At 48.0% G+C, this 25,571-nt stretch overlaps 2 protein-coding genes across 2 annotated transcripts; both read right to left on the bottom strand.

The window, feature by feature from the left end:
- Positions 1 to 2,819: 2,819 nt before the first annotated feature.
- Positions 2,820 to 3,989, bottom strand: LOC115316157. Its single transcript, XM_029975491.3, has one exon. The coding sequence runs from the start codon at positions 3,948 to 3,950 to the stop codon at positions 2,820 to 2,822; it is 1,131 nt and encodes a 376-aa protein (XP_029831351.3). The 5' UTR covers positions 3,951 to 3,989.
- Positions 3,990 to 15,478: 11,489 nt separating this feature from the next.
- Positions 15,479 to 25,018, bottom strand: LOC115318406. The gene is made up of 5 exons (XM_029978128.4): positions 24,905 to 25,018; positions 24,603 to 24,760; positions 23,722 to 23,795; positions 22,342 to 22,416; positions 15,479 to 15,606 (listed from the first exon to the last, which is right to left on the bottom strand). The coding sequence occupies exons 1-5, from the start codon at positions 25,016 to 25,018 to the stop codon at positions 15,479 to 15,481; spliced, it is 549 nt and encodes a 182-aa protein (XP_029833988.2).
- Between the last annotated feature and the right edge of the window lie 553 nt (positions 25,019 to 25,571).

Below are 25,571 nucleotides of genomic sequence, written 5' to 3'. Positions count from 1 at the left end.
CTTCCAGTCCGGCCGTGCTTTAGCATACATTCTGTTACGTGGATTGCAATTAGTACTTATCATTGAAACTCACTCTTGTAGCCTCGTAAAAATCGCAAGCGAACGTCATGACGCAATATATTTTTTTTTTTTTTTTTTTGGGGGGGGGGGGGGGGGGGGGAGGTGGGGTAGTCGAGTTGCGAAGTTTAGTAAGCACTGACATAGGCAATCAATTCCTTTATAACCAAGCGACAAAAAGTGAAAGGGTCAAGGAGGTTTTAAATTATTCCCGCACAGAGAGGTGAAGAGCGCGCTCGAAGTTGCTACATATACGTGCTGTTTTGTCGCTGTGCTGTTTTGCCGCCGTGCTGTTTTGGCACGCGCTCTTTTGTCGCTGTGCCGTTTTGACGCTGTGCTTTTTTGGCGCGTGCTATTTTTACCGTGCTGTTTTGTCGCGTGCTGTTCTGTCGCGTTCCCAGAGGGCCCCACATAAAACGGGAGTGTCTTTCATTGTCAGGATGTGGAGGATGGCGAGATCGAATAAAAATGACCGGATTATTATATGTTCATTGGCACAATATATAAGCAATTCTAAAGTTATATATTCAACAGTCTAGAACCGATGGGTCTTAACATTTCTAATCAAAATTGCCATCCTTTCTCATTGATGTTTAATTGAGTTCTTCCGACCGGTGCGCCACAAACACCGGATGTTGTTTTTTTCTTATTTTTTATTTTTGCTTGATGTTTTAATATTGTCTCTAATTACAAATAATGAGGCGACGAAAACCGAAGAAAAATAAACGTTTAATGGGGCAAACGTGTGCCAAAAACAAATGAGAAAAGAAAAAGTCTAGCTTCGCAAGCGTCCATGACGGCGGAACAGCAGGGTCGAACACTGGGCGAGACTGAGCCGGCTCCCCATGCGGAGTCCCTTATATACCCGCGTGAGTTTCTGGAATATTCGGCGTAGAACGTTCGTACATCAATCAGACGACAAGGTTCTCGAATTTCCGAGAACGCTAAATTGAAAGAATAAATAAAAGACGCGCCGCGTGGGCCGCACGAAAGCCAAGCCTATGGCCAAGCACGGTAACCACTCGGCCACGCACGCGCCCGCTCGGCGACGCGCGTGGCAATACGACCAGAAACTGTTTTTTTTTTTTTTTTTTTTTTTGTACTTTCAGGGCCCGAAGGCATTACAGAGAATAGTGGAATTATACACCAATATAAAGTGAACAATGAAAACAAAACGCAAAAAAACAAAACACAAGGTACAGAATCGCTATGGAACATTATTAAGAACATTAGTTATAGCGGTTTTAAAATCAGCAGCGTGAATAAGACTACGGATGCGGGAAGGCGATTCCAGTCGACGGAGGTCAGGGTTAGGAAGGAGGCATAAGAGGTGGAGGTGATGCAGTAGGGGACTTCTACTTTTAGTGGATGATCGGTGCGCGGCGATATGTATGCTGCTTCTGAAATTAATGAGGTTCGAAGTGCTGGGTTAGAGCGATAAATCTTGTGAAATAAGCAGAGGCGAGCTATTCTTCTACGAAAGGAGAGGTTGGGCTGTTCTTACATGACTTTTCACTTAGATGACACCAGGTATTGCTGGTACTGCTGATTTCTAGCCAACTACATGCCCCGAAACTAATTTTACCAAAGTAATTTTGCGATTTGTTTTCTAATAAGTATTGTTCTTTTATTTGTCTTTTGACAAACATTAAGCGAGATATTCCTTCAGTAAATATTTTGGATATATATATATATATATATATATATATATATCTTACTTGGTGTTCACCGTACGCAGATTTTTTTTATGCGAAGTGTGTCATTCGGTTCATCACGTATTCTCCTTCTCGCCTTTTTTTTTATGTCACTTGTGTATTTTGCGACCTCCGTGTGCGGTTGCCCCCGACTTAGGTTTCATCCCTTTTCTGTGTGAGATTCTGGGTTATGTACCCTTATTTGTTCTTCCTACGCAGTTTCTTTGTATGCGAACTCTCCCCACTTTAAGAACTGTATAAATAGAACCATATTTTTTGCAACCCTATTCCTGACGAAGACCTGCCTCAGGTCGAAACGTCGAATAAAATCCTCCTGATTCGTTTTCCACCGTTACCCTGTATCTTTCTTTCTCTCTCTCTCTCTCTCTCTATATATATATATATATATATATATATAACAACGGGCATGGTGGCGGGAGGCCGAAGGCGTGGGTATAAAACTGAGAAGAAAAACTGAGAAGCCTGCTTCTCAGCGCACTATCGGAGCCTTAGAAGCCTGCTTCCAAGGCTCCGATAGTGCGCGGTGCGCGGGACACTGTAATGACTTTCTAAAAGTCCCTATTATCTAACAACGTTGTGGATACCGCGACGTCAAGTGACACCACGACTTCGAATCGTAAGTCAAGAGACGTTCCCTTCCTCAGACCTGGGCATATATTCTCAAATAATTCTGCGTGCGGGACGTTTCAAAGTTTGTGACCAAGTGAATACTTTCATTTTAACGCTGAATCTGTTTAAGGACTGAATTTCACGAAAAAACCGTCACGTTTGAAATTAATAAAAAAAAAACTGACACGCACGCCACGGCCTCAGCGGGCGATTTGTCTCTCAGCCGTATAGATGGGAAATTTAGCCAGTTCAGCACAATCGCTAGCCTAGGTTCTTCAACTTGCATCACGCAGTAGTGATACATGACCGCACTCCGGGCAGGGGTGGTGGTGGTGGTGAATACGTTTATTTAAGGAAAAAAATATATATCTCTGGAGACTCGAAGTTTTCATGACGCGGTGGCCTCAAGGCTTGGCATCGTCTCCTCGGTTAAATGTGTTAGATGGAGTTTCCCAGGTCTCCCTCAGAAATATACTCTAAGAGAGATCTGAGGATCCTGGTCTTGCGTGAGGTGTCGCCCGCTGGGTGCGTCCAGTCCTGCAGTTTTGAAGGTCTTTCGTCATTCGCCATCTTACTGAAGATGAGTGTTCTGAGGGTGGAGAGGGCCACACATTCCCAGAGTATGTGTTTAAGTCTGGGAATGGATTCCTCGGCTTGACACCGCTGGCATCTGGGGTCGGGAGGGACAGCGTAGGGTTGTTGTTTCTTAAGTCTTGCCAGGTCCATTTGGTATCTGAACCTGGGTGTGACCGCTCCTCCTGTGCGTATGCGGCGGAGGATCACCGATTCTTTCCTCTTGAATTCTTCCCTAGGGAGAGGATGTTGTTCTGGGGTCCATGATCTTGCCAGAAGATGTTTTCGTGTCTTCTGGGCTAACCTGAGTTCCTCCCTTGGATCGTATGGGGGAAGCTGAGAGTCTTGTTGCTGTGGTGTTGAGCCTGCCGTAGAGGACTGAGACAACAGGGACGGTTGTGTGAGATTCCTCATCGCCTGCTGTGCAGCCTCATGGGCTAGCTCGTTGCCCGAAATGCCTTCGTGCCCGGGAGTCCACTTGACATTAATTTGAATTTTCTTGGATCTGTATAGTGAGATCGCGAAGGCGAAGATAGCGTCAATGCTGGGGTTAGAAGAGGACCTGTATTTCTTAAGTTCTCTGATGGTGTCTTGCGAGTCGGTATAGACGATTAGCTGTTGTTCGTCTTGTAGATGGGGTACTGCCCCTCGGATGGCTTGCAACACCGCCTCCCGTTCGGCGAAGCCCGGCGTGTGGTGGCCTCGAGGGTTACCTTGAGTCTCTGTCCAGGTCGCATTCCCTTGGATGTATGTGGCTGCTGTTGCCCAACCCATAGAGGAGATGCTGGCGTCCACATAGGCGATCATGTTTTTTTCGTCCTCAACAAGCTTAGCCAGCTCCCTCTTGTGCGTGCGAGCGTAGTGTTCTCGTCTTTTCTTGTGCCACGCAGCGTCCATGTTTCTTGGGAGAGGTTTGCACCCGTGAGTTACGTCAATGAGTTCCCACGGCGCTTTGCTCGGCGATATGGGGGCCTCTTCTTGTATCTCGATTCCCATGTACTTAGCAATTTTTCTTCCCTCGGTTGTATGTTGTAGACGGGATAGTTGAGCCTCCTTCTGTTGGTTCTTAAGGTCTGTGAGTTCTGGGAGGAAGATGCACTTGCTTACTTCCTCTGCCGAAGTGTGGCGTGGGAGCCCAAGGATGGCTTTTCTTGCTCCGTTGATCATGCTTTTAAATCTGGAAAGATGGGTTTTCGTGAGCCGGTAGAATCTCGCCGCATAGGCTATTTTGGATACTAGCACTGCAGTCACGAGTTTTTTGGCTGTTTTTTCCCCAGCTCCTCCCATTTTCGTGGATATTCTTCGGACGAGATTGATACCTTGTTTCCATTTCTTGGAGATCTCGGCCAGCCAAGCTTTGCTTATTCTTGGCTTGTAACCAAAGTTAATTCCAAGGATTTTAACGGAGTCTGCTTTTTGGACTGGGTCTCCCGCAAAGGTAAGACCTAGGTTTTTGTTGTCTTGATTGCGGCCGTAGATGGTATATTTAGTTTTTTCTGGCGATGGGAACATTCCCACATCAGCAAGATATTCTTCAATGGTGTCGAGTCCCTTCTGCAAGGCGACAACTTGGGTTTCGGGAGGCCCTTGATGCGTACAGATCGTGATATCATCTGCGTAAATCGTCGCCCTGGGGTTGGGTATTTTATAAAGTTTCGAGAGGAGTGGTGCCATAACGATGTTGAAAAGTGTAGGTGACAACACTGCGCCCTGAGGAACTCCAATGTTATTTTCTTGAAGGGTTCCTTCTCCACACTCTTTGTCATATCCAGCTCGGATTTTGTAGACCCGTCCCGAGAGAAATGATTTCACAAAGTCTAGTTGTTTACCTGTGAGGTCTTGCTGCTCCATCTTGCCAATGACTGATTGATGGGGGACAGAATCGAAAGCCTTCTTTATATTGATAGATACAATCACTCGCATTTGTTTTTTTCCTGGGTGCATGTCCACGACGTCTGTGTATATCATCTGCAGACTGTCCTGTATGCACAAGTTCGGTCTAAATCCGGTTTGCGTTGGATGAAAGATGCCGAGGGTTTCAGCGTTGTGCTGAATCCGTGCGAGTACCATTCTTTCCATAAGTTTTCCCATGATTGAGGTCAAGGAAATAGGTCGGACGTTTTTGGGGTCAGTTGCTGGCTTCCCTGGTTTAGGTATTGGTGTGACCAGGGACACCTTCCATTCTTCGGGAAGTTGCCCGCTTTCCCAGATTTCGTTAAACCATTTGAGGATAACAAGACGGGTGGCCAGGGGTGCGTTTCTGAGCATGGGCACTGTAATTCCGTCTTCTCCAGGTGCACTCTTGCTTCTGCACTGTTGTATCGCCGCTCTGAGTTCCCACTCTGTGAAGGGGAAGTCTTCCGGCTTGTGTGCAGGTCCCGAATGGGTTGGGTGGTAAATGATTTCCTCCGGTTTCGTTGGGGGTTGTGGAAAGAAGATGTCTCCCAATTTGTTGAGAATTTCTTCCGTTTTTTCATTGGAGAGGAGTGCGATGACCGGGACAGGGCTGACTCCTTTCTTTTTTCCTGACATGGAGTTGAATGTCTTCCACACGTCTCTAAGGTTGGTTTTCTCGTCGAAGGACTCGCAATACCCTAGCCATCTGTCGATGGATAATTTGTCTGCGTATTTGCTTGCTTCTTCCGTTAAACGGTTGACCTTGTCTAGGTGTTTTTTCTCTTTCCATTGTCGGTACTTTTCTAAGGCTCTGGTTCTTTTGTCCCATAATGCGAGGAGATGGTAGTCTGGTTCTGGCGTGTCTTCATAGACTTGCCTTACTTCTGTGGCAATCTTTGCAGCTGTTGCGAGTAGTGCGGTGATTTGACATGGTTCCAAGACATCTCCTTGTTCTTTGAGGTTTTGCCTATATTTGTCCCAGATTATTGTTCTCGTTGGCCTTTTTTGGTTAAGATTATTGCCTCCAATGGCGACGTCCATAATGATGGGGAAGTGGTCGCTGCCCCATGCGTCCTGCGTCATATCCCAGCTTATCTTGCGAGCTGTTGTCGGTGTGGCCAGGGTGACGTCGATTATGGTGTCTAACTGACAGCAAGTTAGAGAGTGTCTCGTTGGTCTAGTAACATCGTTGATGAGTTCGAGACCTCCGGCTTCTATTGCTTCCATAAGTTCTTTGGTCCTGCGGTTTTGCTGTAGATTAGCCCAGTCCTCGATTCTGGCATTGAGATCCCCTCCTATGATGAGGTAATCGTCTGGATATTGATCCTTGAGATAATTAAGCCATGAGTGATCATATGGTTTCGAGGGACAGGCGTATGCAGATGCAATCGTTAGTCTTCTTTGAGTGGTCTGGAGTGCGACTCGTACTGCTACCACCTCTTGGTAGTCAGTGCACCAGTTGTCTGTATTTATGACAATGAAGGCTAACTTTTGACTGATAAACACATTAACCTGAGCCTTCACCTCCTTTTCCCCATCATTGTTAGGTCGCCCCGCAAGAACGGCGCGTTTTATTGCTGGGTTTGCTATCTTGTGGTAGCCAGAGAGGTCAATTTCATCAGTGCGTGTTTCTTGCAAGAGTAATATGTCGAACTTGTAGTCCTCAATTCTCTTAAGTAGTTCGGCTTTCCTTCTTGAGAGGCTGCGACAGTTCCATTGTAGAACTCTCAGAGGTGCTTTTTTTTTGTTCTTTTAGTGGGCATGTTGGGGTAGTGTCGTATTCATCCCTAGCTTCTGCATTACGAATTGTTGAAACTGCTGTGTTTCTCGCATCTGCTGTTGCATCAGCTGTATCTGTCGGAGGACGGTTTCCCAATCGCTTGGGCTTGCGTTCTGTGTAGGGGTAAGTTAAGGTTGGGGTTCGTCTTCTGTTGTTGGTACGCTGCAGACAATCTCCTGCCTGGAGGTGTCGCGTTCTTGTTCTTTCTTTTCGCGGGCTGCCTTGCGCGCTTCCATAGTTTCCTGAATGCGTTTTGTTATGACTGCCTTTCTCGCTTCCCTCTTTTTATTGTCTTCTTCTTCTTTCCTTTTGTACTTGGCAAGTTCCGCTTCAAGTTGAAGAATCATGGACTTGCCTGATTTGGCCTCTGCTTCAATGGCTCGGATTTCCTCTTGCCATGATTTTAGTTCGTCGTTTTCATCTCTGTGGTATCCCTTCTTGTTTCGGTGGTGTAGGGCATGTGCGTAGTCGCCAGGCCTCCTGCTGCTGCTACGGCGGTGCACTGAAGTCGACCGATTGTGAGACACCTTCTTTGGTTTGTGCGAGAGGCTTCTTGATGTTTCTCGAGCCGACGGCTGCTGCGATGCGCGGCTCGCGCTCCTGCTTCTTCCTCTGCCTGGAGTAGAATTTGCGAGTTCAGGGTATTCTGTTATTGTGACTTCCGGGGTTCGACTCTCAGCTGTGGCTCCGCCTTTTCCTCCTGTCCCCTGGCTGCCATTGCTTTTCATTCCTATGGCTTTAGCTTGAAGTAGCTTGTTGGCTTTCAGGCGTGCCGGGCAGTTGGGATCTGTTGCTATGTGGGCGGACGAGCGGCAGTTGGCACAGTACTTGCGTTCGCATACGTGTTTTTAATGGTAATGCACCCGCAGTCTTGACACCTTGCTTTTCGTGTGCATACATTTTCTTTGTGTCCCAGGCCTTGGCATCTTCGGCACACCATGGTCATCGGTATGTAAAGAGTTACTCTTTTAACCATCCCATGATAGAGACCTTGCCGTGGTGGCCTTGTTCCAGAGAAGGTGACGAGCGCTAAACCACGACTTCCAAGAGGTCTTGCGTGCAAAACTTCGTGTGTTCTGCAGACGATTGTTTCAATAAGCTCTTGCGGTGATTCCGTCGGGTCGGTCTCGTGGACCACACCTCGGCAAGTATTTTCAAGCATCGTTTCGTGTGCCACCACCTCCACAGTCTTGTCGGGGGCTCTGATGGACGTTATTGCCAGTAGCGGTGCCACAAGGTTTCTGTCGTATACTTTGACGGATATTGTATTCGCCGCCTTATTGGAGCGAATCGATGGTCTTTGTGATGGCGTGCATGTTTTGGTATTTAAGCCTAGCTTCGGGTAGAAATTTCTTTCTACCACAGCTGCCGGTATTCCCGCTAGATCGTAAGGTTCCTTCGAGCGATATACAACGTTGAAAGAATCTTTTTTTTTGCTTCAGTTGAGGGTTAGCTGCCGCGGCTTCTAGAAAACTTGAGAGATTTCTACTCGCCTCTTGTTTCTTGCGCCTACCGTAGACCACAGTCTTCCAGTTTATGGGATGCTCGGCGTCGTTGGTTTCTTCTTCGGCTCTTGAATTGCCGGTGTCCATGATGTTGTCGGTCCTTAGTTCCGAACATGCAGACTGATTCGTGCAAATGCTGCTCGTGCTGGGTCGTCTCGATCTCTTCGAGGCGGCGTCTTCTTGGTCGTCAGCTGCCGGTGTGGTGTCCGCTGCACGTCGGCGGTTTTGTTTAACCGTCGGCTCACTCTGCAATGCCGGTTTCATGTACCGGTGTTCGGCGAAAATCACCGATGCTTCTTCGTTAGCGTCAGGAATGTTGTTGTAAGATATGCGCCTGCTAGGCGCGACTGCGAGCGTACCTTCGCGTCAATGGAAGAAGACGACGAGTGACAAGGTTGGTGAGTGCTCGTGCTTGTGCAGTTCGGACCGCTGATCGAACCGCCAGTCCATCATGTACTGTCCCGAACCTGACCTGTATATATGTACATAGCTTCAATGTAATTAAATGTACATAACAAATTTGGCGACGAGGAAATCGGAAAAAGCGGGCGAGACTCCGGCAACTCATCATGGTTGAAAGGACATCGCTGACATTTGAAGCTTTCCAGGCAGGTAAGCCGGAGACATGGCCATTATACCTTCAACGGCTGGAATTCCACTTTGAAACCCATGGGATCGCTACACCCAAGGTGAAGCGAGCCGTGTTCTGCAGCGTTTGCGGAGCCGAGACCTATGCAATACTGCATTCCCTCTGCGCGCCAACGACACCTTCAGAGACGGACTACGCTGACATCATTAAGAAGTTGGGAAATCACTTTGCACCAAAGCCCTCGGAAATCGTGGAACGCTTTAAGTTTCATAAGCGGGCACAGCACAGCGACGAACCCATGGCTGCGTTCATCGCGGACTTACGCCGTATTGCAGTTACCTGCAACTTCGGAGACGCCCTCAACAGCAGTTTGCGCGACCAGATTGTCTGTGGAGTTAAAGATGAGGCCTTGCAACGACGTCTGCTGAGCGAAGCCGAGCTTACGTTGGCTCAAGCGGAGAAGTTGGCAATAGCAGCGGAATGTGCGAAGAACAATGCCGTGGAGATTAGGACTACGCCTAAGGACGTCAGTCAAATCCACAGCGTGGCTAAAGATGGACCTGGACCGTCACCGCCTGCACAACATCATGCGAAGCCTGAAACCAAGCAAGCGACTTCCGTGTGCTATCGATGCAACGGGGCACACTCTCCTCAGGATTGCCACTTCAAGAACGCCACATGCCTGTTCTGTGGCCGCAAAGGGCATATTGTCAAAGCCTGTCTTCAAAAGACGGCTAAGAAAAGTCCTCCAAGAGCAAGACGGGGGACGGCGCAAGCTGATCTGTTAGACGGCGATACCACCAAGATGTACGAGCTGTACAACCTCTCGTCCAACGAACCTGCTATCCTCGTAGACGTCGACATCGACGGACAGCCAACAGCGATGGAGGTTGACTCAGGATGCATGTTCTCTTTCATAAGCAGGAGAACAATGGCACGACTTCATATTCCAAATCAGAGGCTGAAACCATCTACGGTTGCGCTACGCACATATACGAAGGAGCCTGTTATCGTCCTAGGAAGAGTACTCGTGGAGGTTAAACACAAAGAAAGGTCGGCAACTCTGCCACTTCTGGTGGTCAAGGGAGAGTACGCAAGCCTTCTTGGACGAAACTGGTTCAAGCATCTAGGAATCGGCCTCACAGGTGTCCATCAACTCAGGAACACCCAGGAGGGTAGCGGATTCCTGGAGGAGTTCAAGGAAATTTTCGACGCTGGCCTGGGAAAGAGTCGGGGACCACCCATCCGTGTGGAGGTCGACAGATCTGCTGCACCTAAGTTCTGCAAGTCAAGGCAAGTTCCCTATGCGATGCGTCTGAAGGTGGAGCAAGAACTAGAAAAGTTGGTGCAGCAGGGAATCCTTGAACCTGTAAAACACTCAAATTGGGCTACACCGATAGTTCCAATCCTGAAAAAGAGTGGTGAATTGCGGATTTGCGGTGACTATAAAAGTACCGTAAACAAGGCAGTGAAGTGGGAATCTTACCCATTGTCCACGCCAGAGCAACTCCTGAGCAACTTAGCGGGTTGCCGTCGCTTTACACAGCTTGACCTTGCACAGGCCTACCAGCAGTTGACCGTCGATGATGAGTCGGCAAAGCTTTTCACCATCACGACGCACAAGGGACTTTTCAAGGTTAACCGTCTTCCATTTGGAGTATCCGTCGCCGTAGCGATCTTCCAGCGTTATATGGAGGAGTTACTTGCCGGAATTGAAGGAGTACTAATTTTTTTAGATGACATACTCATCGGCGGAGAATCCAAAGAACAGCACGATAGACGCCTGCGAGCTGTGCTGCAGCGATTCAAGGAAGACGGTTTACGCCTTAACAAGGCAAAATGTACGTTCAACACCATGCAAGTCGTGTTTTTGGGATTCAGGATTGACAAGGACGGGGTGCGACCAACTGAAGACAAGGTCAAGGCCATTCATGAAGCTCCAGAGCCCAAGAACAAACAGGAACTACAGTCATTCCTGGGCTTGCTTAACTTCTACCATCGTTTCCTCAAGGGAGCTGCTCACATTTTGGAGCCGTTGTACAGACTGCTGGATAAGGGGGCGAGCTGGACATGGACCGTTCTCGAAGCTGAGGCTTATCGCAAGGCGAAAGAACTGCTCAAATCAACAGCAGTTCTGTCTCACTACGATATCAGGAGGCCTTTATTATTGACCTGCGATGCTTCGCCTTACGGTCTTGGAGCTGTCTTGAGTCACGTGGCCGACTCTGGGCAAGAGTCACCAATAGCTGACGGGTCCAGAACCCTAAGCAAAGCTGAGCGAAATTACTCGCAAACTGATCGTGAGGCCCTGGCGATCATATATGGTGTCAAAAAGTTTCACCAGTACATCTATGGCCGCCCGGTGACCATAATCACAGATCATTAGCCTCTGCTAGGATTGCTGAGTCCGCACAAGGAAATTCCAGCTATGGTGTCACCAAGAGTTCTCAGGTGGAGTCTAATGCTAGCCGCATACCACTACGATCTGCAGTACCGTCCGGGAAGCAAGATAGGAAACGCTGATGCACTCAGTCGACTGCCTATACCTGCAACAGAGCTGGACGACACTCCAGTCGCAGACGTATGGATGCTAGAGACCGCTCCAGAACAGCCTTGGAACTCCGAAAAAATTGCAGCATCTATGAGAAAAGATTCCGTGCTTGCGCGAGTCCAGCGCTGGATCATGCATGGGTGGCCAGATGACAAGCAACACGAACAGTTCAAACCCTATACAACTAGGAAAGATGAACTATCAACTTATAAGGGATGCATCATTTGGGGAAGCCGGCTTCTTATTCCCAAAGTGGCACAATCCACTGTACTCGACATCTTACACACAGCCGTTCAGGCATTGTAAGGATGAAGGCACTAGCGAGTACAGTCTGGTGGCCTGGCATCGCCCATGACATTGAAGAAAAGGCTGCAAGTTGCTCCACATGCCAAGAACACAGACCATCAATGCCACGGGCACCAGTGCATCCCTGGGAGACGACGCAACATCCCTGGTCACGTCTACACATTGACTTTGCAGGACCTTTCAAGGGAAAGATCTTTCTGATCGTGGTCGATTCATTCTCGAAATGGCTCGATGTATGTATTATGAATTCTATGTCTTCCTCAGCCGTCGTACAGAAACTGAGGATGTTGTTTGCCGTACACGGAGTGCCAGACGTCATTGTCAGGGATAATGGCACAGCCTTCGTTTCGGCCGAATTCAAGGAATTTACAAGCCGCAACCAGATTCGACACGTGGCAGTGGCACCTTACCACCCTTCATCGAATGGCCAGACCGAACGAATGGTGAGAGAAACCAAGGAGGCACTCACTCACATAAATTCAGGCGACGTAAACGTCGATTTGGCGCGATTTGTGTTCCGTCAACATACACTGCCACATTCCTCAACGGGCAGGAGTCCTGCGGAACTATTGATGAACCGACGCCTGAAAACAGCATTAGATCGCCTGCATCCCGATTCTCAGTTCCATTCATCATGGAAACAAGAGGACAAGTTTCTCCAGGAAGGGAAGAAGGAACGACTATTTACAGTAGGTGAAAACGTTTATGCAAGAAATTACTTGTCCGGTGCCAAGTGGACCCCTGGAGTAGTCACAGCCGTGACCGGTCCACTATCCTATAGGATTGAAACCGAAGATGGACGATCTTGGCGTCGCCATGTTGACCAGTTGCGCAGAAGGCCAGCGACAACTTCTGCAGGAAACTCGGAAGATAACTCTTCAGTTGACCTGAAGCGGTCTCCGAAGAAGCGGACGTTAGGTCCGATGCCACACCAGCAGTCCAACCAGCTGGTTCTACAACAGTTTCCCCTAGCAACTCTTCGAGACCTCAAAGAGCAACACGCCGCCCTACTTATCTTAACGACTATGTGCCTTAGTCTAGTAGGGAGGAGTGTAGGATATGCGCCTGCTAGGCGCGACTGCGAGCGTACCTTCGCGTCAATGGAAGAAGACGACGAGTGACAAGGTTGGTGAGTGCTCGTGCTTGTGCAGTTCGGACCGCTGATCGAACCGCCAGTCCATCATCTAGTGTCCCGAACCTGACCTGTATATATGTACATAGCTTCAATGTAATTAAATGTACATAACAGTTGTGTACGATTCCTTGGTCAGGGTAGGCTTCGGGAAGTTGAACGAGTACAGTTTGGGTCGGCGCCGAGGCCGCGGGGCTCGGTGAGGCCTTGCCGCCAATGCCGCGCCAAGACCGTCCCTAGGCTTAGCTTTCAGCTCGCTTGCCGTTCTCAAAAGGGGGTCGAAGACACGAAGAAAATACGTCCTCTCTGTGAGAGTACTCACTTGGCTTGTTCCTTGGGTGGTTAGGAAAATCAAGAAATCATTCCCGTGTCAAAGGGATTGAGCCCAGGATCCCTGGATTCTGCAGCGCGAGCTTTCGCTCCACGTGCTCCGAGCTGGTGTGCGCTAGCCCAGTCGGCCACCGATCCCCCCTTGTCATCCGAACGGTCGTCGTAGAACAGCCGTACGAGGGTGGATCTGCGATGCGTAAGGAATTCTAGTTTTGCTATATACGAGCAGTAATAGAGCCTTACTTTTTTTTTTATTTTCACGTCAGGAAGGTGTAGGCAAGCAACTTTATTGTGAAGCCAATCATCCAGGCGCTGGAGCGCGATTCTCATACTTCGGTACCACCATCGCTGAAAGTTGCAAATACATTCGAGACGTTCGTACGGTGCGACGCAAGAATTCAATACAAGGGTTGCGTAAGCGCTCATTTCTACCTTGGTCCAGTCAATCTGTTGGTGGCCCATTATTGGCTCTAAAGCACCTGGATCTATAAAAGTTTATCACGGCGTCAATGTAGGTCGGTGCTTCGTTCTTCCCGAGTGTATACTTGTCGCCAATGAAACTGAGAGATTCAGAAAGAATTGTAAAGTAGAAACAGACATTCTCGACTGCTGTTGACTAGCAAAATTGACGGTGCATGGCAAAATACTGCGGACTGCAGGTCGATTACCGCCATTGGTAGGGTAAAAGGGAAACTGCTACCTGAGCCACCAGATGGGACTGAATTTTGAAAAGGGTCGTTTTCCCACGACGAAGTCATTGAGCGCCCCGACGTCGAAAAAAGCCGAGGAGCAGCGCAGAACGGTTAGCGATATAGTATCAAAGAGCCACTTCTGGGGTGACGTAGAGTTCCTCGATATGCTCCCCCGAAGGGGGAGCAGAGTTGCTCATTTGTTTACACCGCGCCGCCACGCCGCTATTCGCCGAGATCCATCACGTGAGGAGCAAAGCATCCGGCGCCGTGCAAGAAAGCCACATTTATGGTCGCTCCACCGACGTTTCTCGCGTCCCGGCGTATGTTCCCCTCCTTTCTGCCTCCTTTTCCTCCTCTCCTGTTTTCCATGCGCGGTAGCGCGCGCGGCGCCGCTATTTGCCAAATTTAGTCACGTGAGGAGCAAAGCATCCAGGGCCTGCAGGAAAGCCGGCAATACGGCCACCCGCCGAGGCTGAATGCTCAACTCTGCTACCGTAGGTAGCTATATACAGGAACTCTAAGGCGACGCCTCAGCCAGCTCCAAAAATTCGCGCGGTGGCCTCTCTGCGAATCACCAACAAACCGCAACGGATAAAAAAGAAAACAGACTAGCCGCTAGCGCCGCTTCAGAAAAATAAAAATTGCCTCCTTCCTCAAAAAAAAAAAAAAAAGAGAAAGAAGCGCGTCCCTATGTCCGGTTTTTACCTCTGGTGTATTGTTTGGCGTTGCCCGAGATTCCCTCCGCGCGCTCTATTCCCGATCTCCTTTCCGCTTTACAGTGGCCACGTTTTTTTTCTCGATTTAACGGGATACTTTTTTATAAAGGAGGCTGTGCTCTAGGAGTCTAGGTCAAAGCGCTACCTCCTGCTCGTAAGGCAGTAAAGCCCTTCGAACCTGGCGTTGTGTGGTCTTCTTCCGGGCGGTTGAGGCGGGGCCTGATTGGGCAATGGCCAAAGAGGACACGCATGGTATGCCTCACGGAAGCCTGCGGTGGCCGGTAACCGTCGGCGTTCGCATCTGGCTCCGTAATTGTAGAGTAGCAGCGAAACGTAAAGCGTTACCACTTCCATAGGCCCGAGCTTAGATGGCGTTACTCTCGAGTGTGACTTATTTACTGGTCATAGTTCTCCCATTGGGAGCACTACATGTCGTTCTTATACCATCTTCCATACTAAGACGACGACGCCAAGCGATGCAACCCCAAGTTTGATCACGAACACACACGAAAGGTGCATAGAACAAAGTTGAAGGGAGACAACTTTCGAGATCTTATGTGAAAGAGAGCAATCAAGCTTAGTCGCATAAATTTTCTGCATTATCGTATCATCTTAAACCATCGGTTTCTCAAGTCAGCGACGAGCATATAAAAATACAAGCTTGATGTATCTGGGTATTTATATACGAGCCCCCGTGGCAGCTATTTCCAGAAAGAAAATTAGCCGTATTTCTTTCTCTATGCATCTACTCAAGTTTCGCCGCAAATCCGCTCCTTTTAAATGACGTGAACGAATTACAACGAGAAAAACTTAGTGTTCTTTTAGGGTTTTATTTATTTAGCAGTGTCAAAGTGTGCAACTGGGTTGAGGTGCAGCCACCCGCCACGGTCTACTAGTCCTATTTATTTATACGGCATAACGTTTGGGGGTGCCCCTAAGCAGCCCGTAGGCCTACATCTACGTTTAACGAGCGCTCAATGTAACCGTAACTAAGACGCAGCAATACTAAGAGGCTCCATTGAGGCCTCTACGAGCAGCTGCTGTCGTAGATGTTGAACTTGGGGGTGGCACCGCAGAGGAGGTCAAAGATGAAATCACAGCACTTGTCAACACTTCCGAGTTGACTCTTCGGAACGAGGAGGACGCATGCCCCACCTGCATGCAGAGTTCAAAGTTAGATCAGTTAGTGAACGGATGTCAGATAGGTGGCTGTCCCGCCTTCAGCTTTGGCACGGCAACAAATTATTACGACACTTAGAAAAAGTTTTATGACACAAAACCACGCCAAGCTTGCAAAATAAAAAAAAACGAAGGAATTGTTAATTGTACAGGGTGGTCCAAGTCACCAGGCTCAATCTAAAATAGACCGTAAAAATCGACGCCTGCATGTAGCAATCTAAGCCTTTCGTCAAAGATGTATTTCACAGGTCGGTTTTTTCTTGTAGAAGTAGAAAGCGTAGCTCTCCTTCTGTAAAAAATAAGTCCACGAAGTTTACCAGGGTCTACGGCGGGCAGCGACGCAGACGACAAGGGTTCAGTAGCGGGGTGTGTTTGGCGTTCGTATTGATAGATGGCGCTACCCCCTTATCGCGACGGCTCGCGACCACCGTGGTTTATTAAAATGAACATAATCTTTTTGAAATGTAACTTCGGTTAAAAAATAAATGCGGACAATAAACGCAAAACTTAAATTAAAAAACGCGTCTGCATAACGACGGCGCTTTTTCTGCAAAGGGATTTCGTCTGCGTGTCGTCTGCTTCCTTTCGCTGGTCGGCTGCACCCACTGATCTTTATGTCTATTTGCTGGATCGCGTTTGACCAGTTCCGCCTATGGACGGGAATGCGGCCACGGTCAGCCATCTTTTTGGTAGGGTTATATTATCTGCAGCGATCATAGTAATATGGCGGACAGCGCAATGGCGGCAGGCTGCCATAAAATAGCCGTAGATCTAGTACACTCTACCATGGGTGATATTTCGTGCTTGATTAAAGTTGTTCGACGAAGCAGATTCTTGAAACCCGGCGTGAACGGTAACCTCATCTTTGAAAACCCGGCGAAAGTTCTACGAAAGCGCAGCACCGGGGGAAAAGCAGCGCAGCTCGCATCGAAAGCAGACTCCGTACCGGCGTCTGCTTACGATGCTTCTTTCGATGCGACATCCGATCCGTGCTGTGCTGCTTTTCCCCGGTGCTGCGATTTCGTGAAACTTTCACCAGGTCCTCGAAGATCGGGCTACCGTTCACGCCGGATTTCAAAAATATGTTTCGTCAAACAATTTCAATCAAGCACGAAATATCACCCACGCTATTTTGATGGCAGCCTGCCACCACAACTTCCACAACGCTGTCTGCCATGGATGGATGATAGTGGCTGCAGCAGCTGTACATTGGCTATACACCAACTCGTGTTTACAAACAAACCGGAGCGCCCCTAGCGGACGCCACCGGCGCCGCGCATGCGCGATGGGGGTGTGGGCAAGAAGCTCGCCGTCGCCCATAAACAAACCATTGAAATGCGATGTTGTCGCCGTCGGTGTGAGTCCCCCTGCTCTTTTTCGCGTTAGAATTGTTGATTCTACGTCTTCCTGGCGATCTCTGACTACTCGAGCGGCGTCAGCGAAATTACCGAGGCTGGCTACACCGCGAAACTTCGCGTGAATAATGTGACATGTGGCGATTCATTCCGCGTGGACGCCGCAGTATGTACGCTAAAACCTGATTCGCATGATGAGATTTCGCTCGCAATTTTCAGTCGCGACGACGCTCGGGCTGCAAAAGCGTGAACCGTAGCTGAGATGGTCAACGTCGATACTGAAAATCGCAAGCAGAATCGGACCAAGTCAATCAGGCATAGAAAGTCAGTGATGGTCACTGGGAACAATGATCAACATCTCCTTGTATTTACTTTTTACATCGAGCCTGCTTACCAACCTTCAAACTTAAGTCTTTTGAGACCTGCATTTACTTTTTACAGCAAGTACCGGGCCCACATTTGGTCTACGGGCCGACGTCGTCTAAGAGAGCAGACGACAAGCAGAAATGTTTGAAAGAGCAGACGACAGTTCGAACGATCAGGCGGCCGTTTGAACTTGAAGACGCACTGAACGTAGTCCGCAGGCGGTCCGCACAACTTGATGGTCTTCCGGCGTTCATGTTGGAACAAAACAAATAAATCTGATGACCACAAGTATCCGTGAATTCAACCCAAAGTGCTTCCCGCCCAAGCAATCGTTGTCCGACGGCGTCTGCTTTTCCCTTTTCACGGCACATATCCAGATTCTCGGACGAACCGAGCACGTGAAAAGTGACTTTCAAACATTTCTCGACTCTTTTGGTACGGCCCCAGTCCCGACGTTTTGACGAGAAGGCAGGTTTTTGTCTGGTTCCCTTGAAAACAACGCAGGAATACACGTCTGGCATGGGGACTTCTGCCCACAGCCCTAGACCGGAAGTGCGACCGACGCGCCACCACCGCTCCGTGACGTCACAGAGATGAGTTGGTGTATACTCGGCGACAACTTTTCTTGGCAATGCAGTAAAAGGTACGTCCCGCGTCCCCTCTCCCATTTTGAGTGTACGCAGGCTTTCCTGGGAGAGGAGGAGAGCCTGCGTACACTCAAAATGGGAGAGGGGACGCGGGACGTACCTTCCACTGCATAGCCAAGAAAAGTTGTCGCGGAGTATAGAGGTAATATAACTCTACCAAAAAGATGGCCGCAAGTGACCGCAGTTGCGGAGCGGGCAAACGCGATCCACCAATCGTCATAGAGATCAGTGGCTGCACCTTCGGACGCTGCTCCCGACGCCATCTATCAGTACGAACGCCAAACACACCCCGCTACTGAACCCCTGTCGTCTGCGTCGCTGCCCGCCGTAGACCTTGGCAAGTTTCTTGGCCTTATTTTTTACAGAAATAGAACTACGCTTTGTAATTTTACCAGAAAATACCGACCTGTGAAATACACCTTTGACGAAAAATTTAGATTGCTACGTGCAGGCGTCGATTTTTACGGTCCATGTTAGATCGAGCCTGGTGACTTGGACCACCCTATATATATGAAAGGAGCGACTAGCTGTAGCAGATACATCATGATCTTTTTTTTTTTTTTTTTCAATTCTGCCGAATACATAAACCAAATCGAGTCGCTGACGTCACGCCAGTGAGGTGGCGCTGCTGTCGGTATTGCGCATGCCCAAACGCTTCACTCCTTTCGAATTTGGTTTCCGCGCACGCGCAGTGCCCACACCGGGTGTGGGCAAAGCGAGCGTGTTTGTAAGCACTGTGTTGGTGTTCACTTGGTGTCACCTCAAGTTGAGACGCAGCCTTATGAGCTAATGGGATGAACAGACAACGTCAAAAGCGCATTATCGTGGTGTTCGTCCTGCTTATGTACGTGCTCTAGCATCGCCGGACCCATGATAAATAAAAAAGATCCAGTGACTTGCGCTTTTCATGCTGCTTGGTTGATTCTATCAGCTCGTAGAGTCAGTTACCGGTTAAGAAAAGTATTCGAAGAAAAGGAGTGCCGGGGAGGAGGAATCAAACAAAATACTGGAGAGGAGAAAGAAAGTATCCTCCTCTCTCCAGCCTTCCGTCTGCTTCCTCTTCCTGAGCCCCTTTCTTTCCCTCGAAAACTTTCCTTAACCTGTAACTAAGTATACCGTCGGCTGCGTCTGGGCTTAAAAAGAAAACGAAGAGGCTCTTGAAAAAAGAACAACGATTTAAAGGAGAATTCTAGCCCCATTTTTCTCCTGTGAATTTGAACATCACGAGCGTATCAATAGACGCGAGAAAAACCGAAACATTAAAAACGCCAACCGCTGGGTATGACGTCAGACCCAGACGCTTCAGCTGCCTCGCACTTGACGCTTGTGAGGGAACACGCGCAGCACTTTTGACTGCTCGTGTTAGGCTTCCGGAAAGCGCGGGAACGTTAAAATTCCTCTGTAATGCATCACGATTCCCTTCTCGCACCGAACGCGACGGTAAGGAGGTGCTTGGGCGCTTTTTTGAAAGCGCTGCTGTGGTTGCTTGGCGTACCACTCTGCAGTATCATTTCGATATTCGTGATCCTGGAGGCCAAATAAGCACAATTTAAGTGGTTTATTTTCTCAAATACAGAACGGCTTTAGTTTCCCTTTAAGATGAAACCAAGTAAGTATACTGAGTAAGCTGCTCACGCAACTTTATTAGAGAATACGGAAGAGCCTGGATGGCGAGTATTCATTGTTACACGGACTGCATAAGAACAACCGGGCGGGGGCTATCCCCGAGCCTTACTCGGCAACCAATAAGATGGTCCGATAGGGACGTCAGAGGACCAATCACGAGAAGTGTGGAAGTAATTAGCCAGCCCCGCTTCTCTCAAGCTGTCGGTCACTACAGTTCAATGTATATAGTACTTTATACAGAGAAACAAATACCGCACGTACGGTTTACAATTAGTCTCAACTGGAGCGCGTGACCGTGCATTTGTTTTTCGGCGGGGCGCTAGCCTGGCCGGTGTTGGCGCAAGTAAAACTTTAGGCACAAGCACTTGGTCACGTCGCAATGCCTTAGTGCGCGGGAGGAGCGCTGTAACCCCCGAAGATGGATATCATGTCCAATTGGGCAGGAGATCGAACTATAGGGGGCGCTCTGACCCGTTTGTTTTCCCCACGCTTGGTGTTTACTCAACACAAGGCCTGTGCACATGCCGACAGGCCTTATGGGCATGGCCATGTCATCTTCTACAATAGAGCGCGGGGTGCAGTTTAATGTAAAAAATACTAACAATCGACGAAGCGACGTTAAGTGCCGGATCTATCCTCAGAGAATGCGAGCTTGACCCACTTCGGCTTTTTTGATGAGCTGGGATCGTGCATGCTGCATTGTTCATGCAGGCCGAGTGGAAACAAAAGAGCCCCTCCTCCCCTTCGCCGGAGAACACGAACTCCAGCCGAGCGCTGACGCCGCGTTCGGTTATGTCGGCCGAACGCTGCGTCATTGTATTTGTTGTCCCCATCCGTGTAGTTGTTAGGTTAACCGCTTGGGGCGTCACGGTCTGTCCTCCTCCCCAATAACAAACAGACACCCCCTCAAAAATGCTGTTGTTATTGTTGGTGTCGTTTTTATGCGTATATGTTACGTTTTCGTTGAGAAAGAAACGTTATGATGAATACGCTCAAAGTGCTACGTGTAAAGTAAGCACGCTGTATTAAAAAATGCAATATTCTAAACGGCTCATTTTTACTCTTTGCAAATTAGTGGTGTAATGCATAGCGCAGCATAAATTAAAGACAAGCTAATAAACATAAGGTGTCCGCAGATTTTTATTTAAAGTGCTACCGCATTTAACCTAACAGACTGCGGTGGACCCGCCGTTTTATGGCGCATTCACACTGGAAGCGGATCCGCGTTCGCGAAGCGGTTGCGGATGCGGTTCGCGAGCGACCCCGTTCAGACTCACCGAGAGCCGGTTGGCGGTTTCTCGGCGATTACGCGTGATCTTTTGAGACTTGCGTTTGGCAACCCTGTTTTACAATCCAAAATCCACTTTAATTCAAGATCCTAAGTCCAACTTCTGCTATTTTGGCACTCGGAATATTTTTCTCGTGGATGTTCGCACGCATCACGAGTTCAGGCAGCGAAAAAAGAAGCATGGTCCCGCCAAACTCGCCTGTGATTCTCTCGACTTCGCCCACAAGCAAAGCCCAGCTAGGCGCGCCTTGCTGACTCAGAACAGGATGCCCCCGACCTTTTCTTCGAAGTGGACCCTTCCCGCATGAATAGCTGACCTTGCTTTCGGGATAGAGGGCCAGTTTTGCCCCCTCGTTGTTGTTCGATCGTTCTTATCATTTTCAAAGTAGTGAGCGGTGGGGTGGACCGTGGTGCGGGGGAATGTGTTCGGTGCTAGCCGGTCGTGGCTTCGTTGGTGGCGGACTCTCCTCTCGTCATTCGCTCGTCGATCGAGTCTACTGTTTGTTTGACATTAAGCTCAAATAAACGTCGTATGGATTACCTCTGCATTGTCTGGTACGTACACTTTATTCCTTGAGTAGGTCCCCTTTATTTATTCTATTAGTAGTAAACGTTACAGGTCGAGCTAGCGCGGGTACCCTGCCCCCACCGCGGTAGTGCGTTGGCTACGCAATCGAGCTCACGACGTCTCTATCGGGCTTCGTGGTGGTCATGCACAGTGTCGAAAGCTTTCAATAGTTCACATTTCGGTCCATCAGGGGTGGGTTCCGACGTTCTACAGGCAGAACAAGGCAGCGAGCTTGAGCTGTGGCACCCGGAATAATCAACAAACTCTTACCCAAACCAAATCACCGGTGTGAAGCCCGTTAAAATTACGAGTCAATTCTTTTTGCGGCGGATTCAAGTGACGGACGTGAACATCAAGTTTCTCCGTTGATTTGTCGAAAGCTAAGACTACAGCGCTAGGACTACAGCGCCTTAAACGCCTCACCAGCGACAGGTGCCATCTTGTTTTGAAAGTCACTGACGTCACGTCAGCGTCGCGTTGTGATTGGTTGCCGCTTTGCGGTTCGTGAAAGCGGTTGGGAGAAATCGGTCTCGAAGCGGTTGGCAAAAACGCGCTCCATCCGCTCGATCCTAGCCGCTTTGCGGTTGAGAACGCGCGGATCCGCTTCGCGAACGCGGATCCGCTTCCAGTGTGAACGCGCCATTACGTGACCAACCGATTGTACCGACTGCTGCAAAGCTAGCGCCCCTCCAGAAAAAAAAAAACGCTCGGCGGCTCGCTTCTATTCACTTTGCTTCTGACTGTACGTACTATATTGATAAATAATGTCAGTAATCCTAAGCACGGCCGCACTGGAAGCACGCGCTCTCGCGCTTCCAGTCCGGCCGTGTCCTAAGTTTCAAAGTTGTAAAATCTTGTCACCTGCTTGAGGCATTCGCAGGACATCACACTTTTTGACGTCCTTGTAGGCTGTTCTGGACGCAATCGTAACATTTTCTGTGCAAAAAAAAAAGTTTTTCGTCAGAAGACACCCATCATAGAGTCATTCTATTCAATTCGACAGTTAAAAATTAATAAAAATGAATGTTTGTTATAGTTCATAACAGCAACAACAACAAAAACACATGGTGTGTGAAGTCTAGGCATCTTATTGTCGTTCCATGGCCAGTCAGGTTGCATTATAATTCGGCGAGAATGACGAAGGACAAATCACAAAACAAGACGTGTGGATGTAAACTGTCAGTGATTTTGCAACGTCTGTGTTTTGGCTCTTCAATGAGTAGCTACGTTAAATCTTTCATCACATTATATCTATTGTTAAGAAATTAACGCACGTTGACGGAATGGTTGCTAAACCTTAATATATATATATATATATATATATAGAGAGAGAGAGAGAGAATGGGGGAGAGAGAGTGAAAGAGAGATGGAGATATCTACAATTTGATATTGTTATGCTCACGGTGCAATTTCTTGATATAGAGTGGAAAGTTCCACGTGCATGAGAGTGGGATTAAAGTTTTATCGTCAATCCTTACTAAGGTACTTTGGTTTTTGAGGAGGTGAGATTGAAGATATATTAACGGAAAACGTTCAGTAAAGAGCCGATTCATTTTTACACGAAGAAAAGGGGCTCTTTGACTTTGTAATTATGACAACTGGCGACATTGTGGAGCCGGTTTTCATGTATGGTCTTTAACACCACAGTGAGTATATAGTCTTAACAAAATAAAACATTTCACTAAACACTAGAAGCTTTAACATGTAGGTTCAATCCTTACTGTACGTAGCTTTTAATGAAAAAGAATTAACTGGTCCCATAGAGCGAACCGACGTCATCAGCTTCGAAGCCGCGCCAAATGGCACTTAAACTTCACTGTCCCAATGGAGCGAAGTGAAGCCGTGACCTGAAGGATAGCTCTCATTGGTTGGCGCGCGTCATCAAGGAACGATGCTCCCATTGTTTCTCGCACTGCGTAGTTCCAAGGGACGCCACCAGAGAAGCCCTCTCCATGGCAGCGCAGCGCAGCGCACGCAGCAGCCCGGCCGCCGGTAAGGGGCTGCAGAGCTTTCTCGGGCAAACTTTGGAGAGGCTGCTCGGCCGGGCTCAGCGCGGCGCGGCCACTTTACGAGAGCGCGCGCTCGGCCGTCGGCCGCTACCTCGACAGTAGCGAAACGTGGCCGTCCGCGCCGCTACTCCGCAAACGAACTAAGGGAGCGGAAAAACGACATGCATGCTTTCGCATTCACAACTCATAAGAAGTGCTTAGGTGTCCTCGGACTTTTTAACTCGATACTCACGATCTTGATTATGATGAATCACGATGTTTTTAACAGTATATCCTGGGGATGAGCTGAATGTCGCCGTTAGATCGCTAGAATGAAAGTACCCTATGGTAAGGAACAATGTGAAATGTACGCATGCTAAGCCAAAGCCATTTATGTTTGCAACTGCATCGTAACGCAGTCCGTCTCGCCATACTTTGCATTGGACACTGTCATCACCAGCCATTATTCTTAGTCCCTTGCTTCATGTCTGCGTAACATGTTAAAATTCCTTTGCGTTATCATATACATTTTGCTTAGTGTCCTCTGTCACAACTGTTGCATTGTAAGCATTAGTTTTATAACTTGCATTAGTCTTCTGCACTCTGCGAATGTAGAAAAGTTCCAATGCCCTTTGATTTAGGTCTGGTGATTTTTCTTGTTCAGAATCATTGTGTAATCTCATATTGAGCTAAATATGAAATTTAAGTATATGTATTTATCCACCTTAAGGCATTTTAATACTTACGCTAACATGGATTTTAGCGTTTGAATGCGTATCGAGGTTTATTTATTTCCTTCTTCTTTGTTTTTATTTTCTCTTTTGTTTTTTCGCCGGCTCTCGAGACTACGACAGATCACTGATCCCGCCCCTTGGACAAACAGGTCGGAGACTCTTGTCCTACACAACGGAACATGCAATGACGGTCTATTCGGTTTCTGTGTTATTAATTTATCGCATGTTGTGCTTTCTTTTTACGTCTTGAGATATGAAAGGATGTACAACAAATAAGCTAACACCAAAGTGAAAGATGTTCTCGACGTGTCGCGAACATATCATTAGCATGCAAGCAAGACATGATTAAGCTAAGGAAACTAGCGATAAAGCATGTTCATTGAATATAAACATTACTCACATAGAAACGTCTGGATTGTACCGAAGAACCACGGGGTAAGCGCCGTTTTCACCTGGCTTCGTCTCGGTTATACTTACGCATTTAGCTTTGTCACCAAAAAAGGGATCTGACTCATAGTTCCTGTACATCATGTACCATTGCTCTTCAAGCGGAAAGGCCTGCACAGAAACGAAGACGACTCGTGAGCCCTGTGGGGTCCGTTTTGAAATAAGCATTGTTGGTTGACGCATGACATAAGTTAATTATAGACATGGAAGGACATAACTACTCTTTCTCCTTCATCTCTAGCTCCTCCAGCTTACCGCAGCTTCATTTTGATACTCTTGAAGCGCTGGGTTTTCATCCGGGTATGACGTGCTTGCAAAGGTATAGTGAACACCCACCACAACCGCTACTGAAAACAAGAAAGCAAACATTTTCCAGGATTGTTAATATTCTGCTGCCCAATTACAATCTCCGCTGGCGTCGTCTGAGTTTAAGCGCCGACAGCACTCTATTTTATAGACGGAGTAAAAAGTGTGCCAAAGCTTTATCTGGAAAACAACTGCTCGGCGAATGGGGGTAAATGCATTTTTGTTTCTTGATTTAGTTTGTCATTATAAATCAAAAATAAAGAAGTAAGTTGGTGCAGTTATTATGTTCCATGAGAAACTCCTAATGATTTTATTTGTATTTTCAAAACGGTAGGCACGTGAGTGAGTAAAAATGATGGGGTTTCGAAACGTATCAGAAAATAATAGCCAGGCTAGCTGCCACATGCGTAGTTGAAAAATGTCTATAAAAATGTTACGGGCTTGCAGCTGGATTGTGCAATGCAATGTCGAGTCACTGTATTTCTTATGTTTTATATACTGACGCAAAATATAAGCTTATTTAGTTATGGGAGTTGCGGGTCGAAAAATCAAGTTTACATTGGAAATCCTTCATTTTCGTTTTTGCTTGCTTCAATTGTTCTTGGATAGCCTAATT

This window comes from Ixodes scapularis, unplaced genomic scaffold, assembly GCF_016920785.2.
Source record: "Ixodes scapularis isolate PalLabHiFi unplaced genomic scaffold, ASM1692078v2 PGA_scaffold1__304_contigs__length_218370807, whole genome shotgun sequence".
Classification (NCBI taxonomy): Eukaryota; Metazoa; Arthropoda; class Arachnida; order Ixodida; family Ixodidae; genus Ixodes; species Ixodes scapularis.
This window is presented reverse-complemented; position numbering and strand designations above follow the sequence as displayed.